General features: G+C 37.6%; 1 protein-coding gene across 1 annotated transcript in view; it reads right to left on the reverse strand.

Moving 5' to 3' along the window:
• Positions 1-398: 398 nt before the first annotated feature.
• Positions 399-13,471, reverse strand: part of LOC105253731 (splicing regulatory glutamine/lysine-rich protein 1) — a 56,204-nt gene continuing 43,131 nt past the window's right edge. Inside the window, exons 2-4 of the mRNA XM_025406490.1 lie at positions 8,289-8,595; positions 768-932; positions 399-554 (exon numbers count right to left, since the gene is read on the reverse strand). Coding sequence (XP_025262275.1) covers positions 399-554; positions 768-932; positions 8,289-8,522 — 555 coding nt within the window. The 5' untranslated portion in view covers positions 8,523-8,595. The remainder of the gene's footprint in view (positions 555-767; positions 933-8,288; positions 8,596-13,471) is intronic.

Here is a 13,471-nt window from a genome sequence, read left to right on the forward strand (position 1 = left end):
CGAGCATAAACGCGATGCGTCATGATGTGATAAAAATAAGCGCAATTAACCAGAGTAAAATTGATCTCGTTGGATGCGCGATAATTATTTGCGAAAATATACCCGAGCGCACAGATATAAAATTTATGAGAGAAGCGGAATTATATCCAATATATACTATACGAGAGCTAAATTACAAATATGTGTGTTTCTTCGAATGTTTCAATTTCGAGAGAAATCTCCAATATGCTTCACTGTACGAACAATAACGATAAAAAAAACATAATCGCAAATATATCTCGCTATCTCGTGAAAAGAAATATTTTTGCAACAGTAGAATAATAATATTCAAAATACAACATTTAAAATATCTCTTCCGATTATTTTTGAGGAGAAGTCTGTATATTTGCAAATATATCCTAGTCGCTAATAATCGCACAAATGCAGAATTCTCGACTCACCTCTGCGAGCGGCTCCTCCTTGGTGACATCTCCATTCTTGGGCGCCTCCTCGCGACTCGGCTTAGTCTTATCCTTCTTACTAAAGCTGATCGACCTGAAGGACCACTTTTTCTTCTAGACAGGAGATAAAAGAGGGAAAGAGACTATTAGTAATTGACAGATTCGTCGCACGTAATTATCCTCTTCATTTTTACAACTTTAAATTAATATAAATACTAATACGTTCCACAACATGACGTACGCAGAGATTTACTTGTTATTAAAATATTTAAATAATTAAATTCAGATCAATGAACATCAATGGAATTATGACGCAGATTGCCTTACCTTATCCTTCTTTTTGGTTTCCTTATTGTCTGGAGAGGTGGCAGTGTTCGGACTGGCAGGGGTGGCCTCTGTGGGCGTTGTGACCTCCGCAACCTCCGCAGAAGATTCTCCAGACGACTCTTGCTTCGTCTCCTCGGCTTTTACCTCTTCTTCCTGCGGCTGCTGCTGAAAGACAGAAATAAAGCCCTTCAAATTTCGTTTCCCAAAATAAACGTCAATGCTATGCGATTAACGAGCTCTTATGAGCTATAAATTTACTGCCAATGCTTAATGAGTAAGTAAGAAACAATGATACGTGTATGTTTTATGCTTGCAACAATAATGTGAATCATCGGCGTCAGAACCGATCAACAAAAATAGTATGAATCATCGGAGATTTTTTTCATGCATGAAGAATGAAGATGAGGCCATAAAAAGACGCGCAGTACCACAAAATATATTCCATGTCATAAATCCTATGTCGTAAATCGATATCGTGTAACGTTTCATTGCATTTCCTGCAAGGGTAAGATTTCTCCGTTTTATGCGAAACGATAGCGATTAAATATTATGATTCAGTTGATAGCTTACTTTAGACGCATCTCTTCAGCTCCTTTTAGGAGATATCTATTTAAAGTCATTTTAGCAAAAAATTGAATATTTTCTATCTTATATTATCTTAAAATCCTACTGTATACTTGATTAATAAAACCATTAATAAAACATTAAATATAAATTAGATTATTAACGATTTTAATAAAAATAACAATCTCTCTCTCTCTCTCAGAAAATTGATTAAAAATTATAACATCTTGTAATGAAAAAAATGATGACGATATGAACGAAAAACAAATTTATATTTCAATTCTTCGTGAATTTACTTCGAAATTTAGAAGCTACATGATATTGAAAATTTCATTTTCCTTTTCATTTTCAGTAACTATAGTTAAGCAAAATTGATTACGCGAACAGGCTTTAATGCCCGCAAGCATATACATTTTCATGATGATGCTTGTATATTTCTTGAAAGTTTCCCTTGTATCCGGAAGTGCCGCAGCCACTCCGGAACGAAGTCATTTAACTCTTTCCCATCGTGCGCGCCCCGAGGTTCATTCACTTATAAATAATATCAAACTTTCGTGAAACGTGTTAGTTTTCCCGTAAAGTGCGCCCAGCAACGCGAGAGGCCTCTTTGTTTTCGATCCTTTAAAAAGTCCTCGACAAGCTCTCTCTTCTAGTCTTATCGGCCAACTTAAAGTTGCCAAGAAAAAAATGCAGGTCGATGAAAAATACCTCGTCGGCTTTCCTTTACACAACAAATCATACCACTCGATTACGACTGATCGGAGAAATCATTAAAAAGAATTAAATGAACAACCATGTTAAATTATGATTCTTCCTTAATTGTTTTGACTCGGCAGTGTAAAGTTATACCTTCGTTAAAAGTGGCAAACAAGAATCTTTGCGCAAATTCGTAAAAAAAATTCTGACGAGGAAGGCGATTGTTAAGCATTGATTAACTTGACATATGTAATTATGATCAGCTTGTAATTTAAATAGATGGACAAAATATTATTTATATTAGTTAAAAATGTGCTTCTCAAAAACTAGCTGAAAAAGCAAGCAATCCTCTCGGCATCTCTCCCTGAATCTACGACTCGTCTTTTATCTAAGTTTTTACAGAGATGAGAGTCTTATTTCATAACACAAAACTATTTTATTTGAGTTTCTCATCAAAAATCTTTCGTAAAAATAAAGCTTTTCTTGAAATTTCTCAAAATTAGAAAAGACTTCTTATTACAAAATTTATTAATTTCATCATTTACATATCTCTGCATCTGTCATTTTCAAACTCCCATCGATAAAATCGATCACGCCGACAAGTATTGTCAGCAGAACCAGCTTGTTTCGCCAATCGGGGCAGGTGACTGGTCGATTGCGTAAACTCCAAGCTACTTTATTATCGATGCAAATACGCGAAAACAATCTCATATGTTTATCCGATACGACACGCACGCACGCGGACGCAAATACATCACAGCGCGATAAAATGCAACGCGACGAACAATCGAGCGACATCAACGGCATCGTGTTTAAGAACGATATGAATTCAACGTGGGCGTTAGATGGCGGATTTCCTGATTTATACAATGGACCAAGCGAGGCGCGACGCGCCGTCACATTCGATTACAAGTAACGCGGCATCTCTGCACGATGTCATTTTCCCTCTCGTCTCGTCTCGTTCTTCGCCTCGTCGTTTCTTCGTCGATGCCGGTAAAACGACGCGAATCTCGACACAGGCGCATTTTGCGAGCATTATATTATGTAAATATCGGCTTATTTTAGCATTCGCGATGGCGAAAAGCCCCGCAATATCCAGCGAGCAAAATAGCCGGGGGAGGAAAGGAAGGATGACGGAGAGACACGTGCAAGCCGAGTACTCCTCGACGTAAATGCTTCCGCATGAGTACGTTGGCACTGCACGAATGCGAAACTTTATATCGACATAAGCTACAAAAAGCCATCAAAGGTAAAAAGATCGTTTATCTACATAAAATACCGGCAAGATTTTTGATAAGCATTGTTCTCCATGTCATATAAACAGCGAAAATTAAAATCGATGGAACGTCTAATACAATCAAATGTCACGTGATTATCAATTCATTGCACTCTTTTAGTATGAATATCGCATTCGGTGTAAAATTAAATAACGAGTTAAGATTCTGCCGGTTGTCGCGGGAAACGTAAGTAAATAATAATGGAAACCTTGTCGAGAGAGCTCGATTCAAAATTCAGAGGCCATGCGAGTTTACCATTAATTAATATTCAAAGATACGGCACGAGCAGAGATACGACATGGAGGAAGGTAAACCTTGCGGGATAAATACGCTTGCTGCAGCTGATCGCATAATATTGGAATAATAAAGAAATTGACGGAGTAGATTTTTAAATGAAGATCGATCACGCATACGAGATTTTCGCAATAAATTCCTTTGCGTATCGTATATCGCATCTGCATATGCACACCTGTTCTGCGTTTTACGTAGTTTCATCAACAAATTCCCGAGCGTTGAGTAATCGTCGTCACGATCGACGCGTTTAATCCAAATCCGCGTTTAATTAACTAGGCGATATATATCGTCGCTTAAAATCGCGAGAAGCGTAAAAAATTTACACGCTTCTATAGAAAAATTGATATTTAAAAGCCGTAACATTAAATTGGAAATTTAATCGGGAAATCGCGTTTGAAATCGCAGCGAACACTGCAAGGGCAGATTTTATCCGCGACAATGCGAGATAGAAGAAAATTATAGGAATTCAGCCGGATAACAACTGCTATTAAATGGCAGCGAAACAGACGGGTCGTGTTAATTAATAAAGCACGTTCGCATCTTCGAGTTATACACGATGATTCATCAACAAAACACGTGATGCTAAGATATCATCGTGTCCGCGCACTTAATTAATTATATTCTTAATGAAATACCTCGCTTTATATCTATGTGATACCGTTCGGCTGATTCATCGTTCGGGGAGGGGCCCGATGGGTCGGATCGACATCTTATTGCGATTCATGATAATCGCATATATTTAATAATGCGCCTCGATATGTCACAAATTACATAAAAATCAGAGAAAATTTGCAAACTCGCACAGAATTTAAAACAACCTATAATTCAATTTGTAGGCCCCTTAAAAGGCAATTTACTATTTGTTAATAAAAAATTATTATTACAGTTTCCCTATTTTTCGTAAAATATTTTGAATGAAAAATGAAATATATATAATTGTTCCTTCTCGCGTGAAAAGTTTTTATCGCGTTTTCAAGTGGTCCATCTGCGATCGCATTAAGTATATCATGGTCAAGGTCGCGATTCACACGGTTCTCGCTTGTTACCTGGCTCATAGCTTCAAGTGTGTTCTCTTGTACTTCGTTACACAAGAATACGTGTGCACGATCGTATCGCAAATTCTCATTCAAAAAGAAAACTCGATCGCGTTTAATTCGTCGTTATCAGCGCGATATATTAAAGACAGGTGCTCGACGAGACGGGCGGGTTAACTCTCAAGTATTTAGCTCGCACGCGCACCTGCCTGAAGATTTTGTAAGATCGCGAGTAAAGGCGCTGCCAGCAGCTGATGAATATTCATGAGAGACTCGCGTATAATCTCGGATGTCAAACAAACGTACCACTCGACAAACTTGCGTGAACCGCAAGAATCCTAATGCAGACATGTAAGAGTATCCTTTAGTCGATGGGAAATGAGTATCTATGAGTTACCTCGATGAATCGAGGTAAATGTAACGTCATGTTAATACAACTGACATACCTAAACCCAAATGTAGGTCGCAGAAGGAGCGCGAGAACGAGAAAATTGAAAGATAAAACTTGTCGAGAACAGTATTTGAGTTATAACGGATCATTGTTATTTTTAAGGGTATTACGTAAACGTTTTATTGATACTTGTAATTCATAAAAAAATCAGAAGACGAGAAGACTTGCTGAAGCCAGCGATGTAACGCGATGAGGATCGATATCGATCGCGTATTCGTGGTCAAGATGCGCGCAAAATAGTAACGCGAAGGGGAAAAGGGGGACAGAGAAAAGATTTATTCGTCTGGGACAGTTAGGTATGCCCCCGTAAGAAGCCAGAACACGAGACACGTACAGTTAGTCGCGGGAAAGGACGAGTCAACCGACGAGGTACACTTACACGCTGACGCAAAATCAAACGGTATTTTCTCGTTTTTTGTCAAAAATTCAATGGACATCGCGACCTACCTCATTCTTGATCTCGTACCGCGGTGCAATCTTGCCCGTTTAATCAGACGCTTCTGGTATTCACAAGTGACAACCACTTGAAAAATTCACGTGACTCAGAAACGTAGATTATAGTAATGAGATTTTAATTATTGAAACGATAAAATATTCGTTATCGTTCTAGGAATATAATCGACTTGATATGCATGACACGAGTAAATTCCTGCTCGATGAAACGATAATGAGAAGACATGATTCAACATAATATATCAATTTGATTTGCGCGCGATTAAAAATGTAAAAAATGCGCATAAAATTTTTTTTTAATTTAATGATTATTTATAATAATTTAGATTATGTATTTCAGAAAAAAGTACATATAAATATAAAAATATTATCGAGATAAAATATTGCCATGAAATTGTTGATTAACGTAGAGAGATTGCTTTGACTAAAATTCCTACGCCCTTCTTTCAAAATAAAGTTGGAACGTTAACGACGAGGGGGAAATGTTCGCTCGGGTTGTCGAAGTAAATGACGCCTTAAACGGTCGTGAACCGTAGAAAACGCATGGAGGGAAAGAGGAACAGAAATGACTTGTCGAAGGGAAATGAAAAGCAAGGAGCAGGCGGAAGGGGTGATAGGGTACGTTCTCGTTCGTGTGTCGTATCTAGTGCGTGACAGCTGCCGCCGGGCTTGCTCAATTGGGGAAATATCAAGTTTCTAAGCGAAGAAGTATTTCGAGATATAAACCGAGCGCATTTATGAGATTCGACTCGAGGAGAGTGATCTAAAAACTTGGCACGAGATAACTGATAACGCCACGAAATTCACTGCAAGTTTGCCATCATCAGTTTTTTCAAAGTGGACTTGGTAAATTGCACATTGAAATCAATCATTTTTTTTTTTTTAATTTTTTCTTAAGCACGAGTCATAAAAAATTTTAAATTTATAATAATCAATTATGTTACGCGATTTCACGTGTGTAAATATATATCTACATTATTAATCACAATAGAAAATCAAATGTAATCGAAAGAATAATTTAACGGACTTTATATCGAATGAAAATCAAACACGTATGCCAACAGAGATTACCTGTGTTATTTATCTGGTCTCTACGGTAAATAAAATGCAATTTAAGCGCTAATCTGTTGACGCATGATGTGTAATAAATCGGCTCGATAAGCGTACCAGCTTTCCGTTTACATCGCATCTTATGTAATGCCATGATGATTATCATGCCATCAAAGCACGCTTGAGCGATCATTGATCGCGATGTAATGATCATGCGAAGAAGATTCACTGCGCCGAGTTTCACGTTCATAAGTTTTAATTTCGTACCAACGGGAAATCGATCATTATCGAAGGCAGTTTGTAGTAGCAAACGAACCGGAGCATTTCTCACTTGGGTCAAGACAGTAAACTCCGAATATCGTAAAGGCAACGCATTATTTGCGTGCCAAATAAAGTCTCGTTTGTACGATATTTTTTCGCCAGCCAATATCAGATAATTTCTTTATAGCGATATATGACACAAAGAACATGAAGAAAATCTTCTGAATAAATGCACGTCTCGAATAACAATATTTTGTTGTAGCAAATTTTCATTTATATCTTAAAACAAATTATTAAAAATATCTCTATAATATTTTAAAAACAGACATATATAAAACTTTTTATTATTCTATGCACATGTTTTTTGATTCATAAAGGCCGATGAAAAGATTGCTAACGCGAGAGGAAACTGATGCGTCGTCGCTTTCGACGAATCGATTAAGATTAATGATTCGTCTACGTCAGATGAATCGTCTCAACGAGATAAACTTCGAGTACCTATGAGACCTTTACGAGCAAACGAGTGATTCAGCACGTGTCTGTTGGTAACAGTTTGCGAGAGTGATTCAAGAGTAATTCAAGAAAACGAGATCATTGAAGATTGATCGACAATTGAACGAGTGACTCACTGGAACGCGATTGAAGATGTCAATTCGCGGAAACCGAGTGAAAAGAACATATTATTCAAAGTATCGTTATCTAAATATGTTAAACTTGTCCCGTATGTAGGAAAGGTAATTATGTACAATGTTATATTGCTCGTATATCAAGCTGATGGAAAATAAATACATACATCTCGTTGCCAACCCAGCATTCGTATATAATTATCAAAGCCGGAAACTCGACTACTCGATATATGGTATCTGCGAGCAAACTTGTTCATTAATAACGAGAACGAGTGCTAATAAAGCATTAATATACGTCCCGTAATGAAAAACCATCGGTATGAGCAGAACTTGAAACGCAAATATGATTATGTCGCCCGGATAGAAATCGAAGTAATCACCTGTGCAAACACTTGACCCTAATATGACTGACATGATTTTAAGATAATATGTACAAGAATCGGTAGCAGAGGACTTTCAACTCGGCAAGACAAACTTCATTCGTTTTAATCGTCAATATTAACTTTTGAATTGAAAAGGTGGCTAATTGGAAATGTGCGATCTCTGGTATTTCTCGATGAACTTTTCTTCTTTTTTAAAAAATATATAAAATATATAAATACATATGAAATTATATAAAATAATTATATTAAATATATGAAATTATTATATTAAATATGTGAAATTATATATTTTACTTAAGAAATATCTATAAATAAATTATCGTGAATTATCGACCTCAGAATCTCTGAGGTCGATTATTTCATTTATATTTCATTTAAAAAAGGTTGGAAAAAATCAGCGAGAAACGCGAGGAATTATTAAATATTACTCACTTGCTCCTTGTCCTTCTCGGTAGCTTCATCTTTGTCCTTCTCTTTGTCCTCGGCAGTGTCCGTGTGCGGTGCTATGCCGTTAGTGGTGGGTTTCGTGTCAGCCTCCTCGATCCTTTCCAGCTTACCGTCGCCAGGTGCGGCCGCATCACCGACGACGCCTCCCTCGACGGGTATTCCCTCCTTCTTCGGCGTCGTCGTTATGTCCACGGACCTCTTGCTCTGTCTCGCGCCCATGATTTCTTCTCGTGCCACCTGTCTTTATCTCACTGCCTTCTGGGTACCAGGTGGTGTCCAGCTAAATTCTGTTCTGCAATCAGAAAGAAAGGAATAGATTAAAATATCTCGCCACATTTTCTTAGACGTACGAGACATAGAATAAAGCTAAATACGAATCCCGAAACATGCTACGGTAAAATTAACGAAGAGCGAGAAGATTTCAATCTGATGATCCGATTTCGTTCAAATTTTCATGCAATTACACGCGATTCGCAACGATTTCGCCGCGCATAGGCTCATCCGTTTCGCGAATAAGTTGCGACCCGCGACGAGGAGCGGGAGCAACTTTCACCGTAACAGATACGTTGAAGATCCGCGAGAGGAGACGCGCTCGAATCCCTCGGCTCGAACCCGTTTTGTGCCGGCGAATCTGGTTTATAAGGGCAAGCGAATCTGAAACGCGACGATCGCGATTTGACTCGAAAAACGGCGCAACCTACGATCACCTGCGCCGGATTCATCTGATAAGCGAGTTTTATGTTTATCGATACTCTTGGGCGTGCCTCTCGCACGGATTTACGCGCAGGTGCAGCGAAGAAGATTCGTACGTGTCAGTCCTCTTTCTCTTTTTCAAAGGTATCTCGTCTCAAAAACTTTCGTGGACATAAGTGACAACAGTTCGGACGAAATGACGGTAATAAACCGTTCGAGAGACACACAGACGACCTGAGAAAACAAAGAACAAACAGCACAACGCTCTTTCATTGGAAAAACAACTAGGTATTGTCCTACTCAAGAATTCGCCTGTATTAGTTTCCGTTATGTGTGCTCGGTTAAAACGCGAGGAAAGAGCACATGGAAAAATACCACTAAATGCGCGAAAGCACTTTTGTCTGCAAAATATCCAAGCTATTATTTATGATGCATTATATACACACAATGCATTCGAAGATAATAAATTACACTACTGCCTCGCTTAAATATCCAATGCTAATTTCAAGCTATAATTCCCGACGAATTTTTTCGAGGATACCGCTCGTGGAAAGATCCAAGTTAATCACTGATGAGAAAGATCTATCGATTGTTAACAATATAACGGCAGAGAGAGAACAGAAACGTACGTCGTCGCACGTTTTTAAATTATCTCCTCGGGAGAAAAAGAAAATCGTAGAAATCTGGAGAAGAGCGCGCAAACCTGTGGATAACGGTACGGACTTTGCTCGCGAACGAAAGCGGAAACGAGTGGTGTACCGAGGGAACGGCCGCGAAAAACTAGCACGGCGTGACTAAGAAGCGCGTTAAAAGCCAGGCTCTAGCCGAGACTGCTCGTTTGCTGCGCGCGTATTAGCGCGACCACGTGGCTTACGAGCGCGCACGCACGTCTCGTGCGAGCAGCTGACGCTGATGCGTAACGCATCTGCAGAGATAGATTTATGGGAGATGTGCGTTCTTTGTGTGCCAATCGAAGAGGAGGCGCGAGAGAAACGCGATCGAAAAGCATCGCGAACCGCTAGGATTTCTCCCAGGATATAAAGATCAAGATATGCAGGATGAATAAATTTTATCCACAAATTCCCTAATTAATTCGAGATATAATTTTTCACGGTGAAAGTTTGAGCGATTATAATTTTTTTTTATTCAAATCACGTAGGAAATAAGAATAAAGAATTTGTTATGATGATACATTTTTTTTCAATCACATTTAATTTATATGTTAAAATTCTTGTTTCTTTTTAAATTTTAATTGTAGTTTTTCTTTATCAAAAATATTCATGTTTTATAGGAATCTCTTGATATAAATAAAATCTATTCCTTCATTGATAAAAATTATATATAGTATGTACAATTATATATAAATGTACTTTTAATATCTCATCCTGATAAATTTTATATATATATATATATATATATATATATATATATATATCTACATCTCATGTAATGGGATATTTATCTTAAATAAATAAAATTATAATAAACAATTCGCGATATATACGACTACGATAAAATTAAATAAAGTAATAAATGCGCACATTATATTTTTATCTTACTTTAAAATAAGGTCAACCGTATACAGTCTCTTGTACACAATTGCACATATAAAATTCATTTGCATATATAAAGTGTATCTCATGACTCGCATATGTAACGATCTTACAAATGTTTCTCGTCCGGCATTTCACGTTAATGTTTAAGATAGAAATCAACAATTCTCCAGCATTGGATATAAGCGGCCTTCGCATTACAAATATCATCACGTTTTCTCCTAGCATATTTCATCATAATTTATTTTTTTCTATCTTGAAAAGTTTTATTTATAGATATATTTATTATACTTATATAGATATATTTATTATTACTTGAATAGTTTTATTTATAGATATATTTATTGATTCGCTTCGAGTTTCGATTAAATTACAGAGGTATTTTAAAAATGCGATAGCGATAATGTTTGAATTTTCACGTTGAAGGAAATAAATATTTCGAATTTTCATTAAGAGAGAAAAATTTCGATTTTTATCACGCGAGCAGAATTGTTGCTTTTTGCCTTCCAGCAGCGACCATTCGTTTTTTCCGAATGAACGAACTTTGATCGCGTTAATTAAATCATATACGAACGGTAGTCGATACGAGCACAAACGAACAGTCGCATTTGGCGCTAATTGGGGGATGAGGGTACGCGCGGCGAGTCGATTCTCGCAGTGATCGGGGTCTCTCGCTGCTCGAGAACAAAACGAAACTACACGCATGTCCAAGTCGGAACTGCAAAGCGGCTGTATCACTGTCGCTACATAATGGCATTTGTTTCTAGGCAGTCTATTCACGGTGCATTGCACTTTGCCGAGTGCACCGGCACTGTCACGCATGCGCCTAGGCTTTGTAGCGTACCCGGTGACGGATCTCGAGCCGGAAACACGGTGACACAATATTGTCACCACGGAGAAATCCACGCTTCGCACGCATGATTTTTGATTTGAGTCAGCATTTCCTGGCAAAGTCTGAAATAAATCCCGAGTAATCGAGCAAAAGATGCTGAACGCGACAGTTTGATTCGCTCGACTCACGCGACTTTTGCAAAAAAATGTAGCAAATAAGTAGATAACAATCTCTCTCTCTCTCTCTCTCTCTCTCTCTCTTTCTCTCTCGAAATAAATTATTCCGAACAGAATTCTGCGGAATGGAGCTATTATTGTACATCGGCTTGGTCTTTGGAGAATTAATGGAACACAATACCGCCGCCCTTATGGGCTAACGAACGATCCCGTCCCCCGTAGCCAAATTTCGGAACAAATTGTAATAGGTTCCGCACAAAGGAAGCGAGCCACGTTTTCGAGAGGGAGAGCTCAGCTTTGCGCGTTTCGCTTCGCTTCCTCCTCTCCTGGATTATCGAATCAGCGAAATAATTCGTAACTTCAGCAGCTAACAAGAATAATAAAAGATACAAAATCCTAATTCTCTCTTCTCTTCTTCCACGATCAATTTATTTGAGAGTGCGACTTTCTCAAAGTTTTACACGTCGAGGAGTCGCGATAAAAATAGAAAAAAGGGGTATAATTGGCGTCTGATATATTAGCTCGGCAGGAAGGGTTTCGTTAAATATTTATGTTATTTCATGTCACTCGTGTACAACACGTGGCTTCCTCGTGCATCTCGTAACGCGTCGTTACGCTGAGAAAAATAGCTCTCTCTCTAGGAGCTCTCTATTCGAGAAGCAGCCGAGTAGAGAGAGAACTGATCACACGTGACGATCTACGAGGGGAAAAACGTGAGAAATGACAGATCCGGAAAATCCAGCCTGCCGCAACAATACTCTTGTCTTTTTCGCTATCTACATCACGCTTATTATGATTGAACTACGAATTTCCTGTCGGAGGAAGGTCACGAAGGCGTATCTCGCTCCGATGCTGTATTTAACAAACATGTGACATTGCGAGCTCTGCGTCACGAGATAAAATGCAAAACGCGGCGCGTTTCCGGAAAATACAAGACCACCGTGAAATAACGAACTACTCGTATAATTCGTGACATTTGTGACACTTTGACCCAAAATTGTCCGCGATAAAAATAATTTCCGGGATGGAGAAAGGGAATTTATCGCTGTAGATACATTTCCGAGCTTATCCGTGATGACGAGGCTCCGTTGCAACATGAAATGTGTATATTTCTCATTATTATTTATTTACTTTATTTATTTTTAGAATTATTTATTTTACTTTATATTTAGAATCTTTTCTCTCTCTCTCTCTTTATCTTTCTAACACAACATTTTATGTTTCATGTTAAATATCTGATTATCGAGCAGATTATTTATATCGTCCTCGAAAAGAATTATGTCGCAAGAATGAGTAAAGATAAGCAACATGTCTTGCGTAACGATAATTAAACATATATTCTTGTTACTTAAAAATTTTTTATCATGCAGTATTTTCAGATAAATCGCCGATTGTGTAAATAACATTAGACTCGAATATAAATAAACCGCTATACAAGCTATTCTTCGAATATGTACAACAAGCATATTCTGTGGCTGATTCACTACTCATGTAACGATTGAAATCAAAATCCCGTCGTTTAATATTACAGCGTTGCTGAAATACACTCACTACATTAAAATCTTGTAATTCAACATTTACGCAATATTACTTTTAATAGGGATAATATAAATAATATAAATAATACAAATAATAAAATAATATAAATAATATAAATAACAAGAGATGAAAAAAATGTAGAAAAAATATAAAATAAATGCAAGATAAGTAGATAAAAAATAAATAAAAAAATATAACATTACAATTTATATAAAAATGGATTCAACGACGTGACAAAACAGCGACGATTTTTATCATTTTTTTCCTCAAGTTAGTAATTTCTCATCTATTGCGAAATGACTGTTCGAGGCCGCGAACATGGAAATGCATGCGAGGTCTATTATATACGCAGTAAAAGTTGTTGCTAGCGCATCA

This window comes from Camponotus floridanus, unplaced genomic scaffold, assembly GCF_003227725.1.
Source record: "Camponotus floridanus strain SB8 unplaced genomic scaffold, Cflo_v7.5 scaffold145, whole genome shotgun sequence".
NCBI classification, from domain to species: Eukaryota; Metazoa; Arthropoda; class Insecta; order Hymenoptera; family Formicidae; genus Camponotus; species Camponotus floridanus.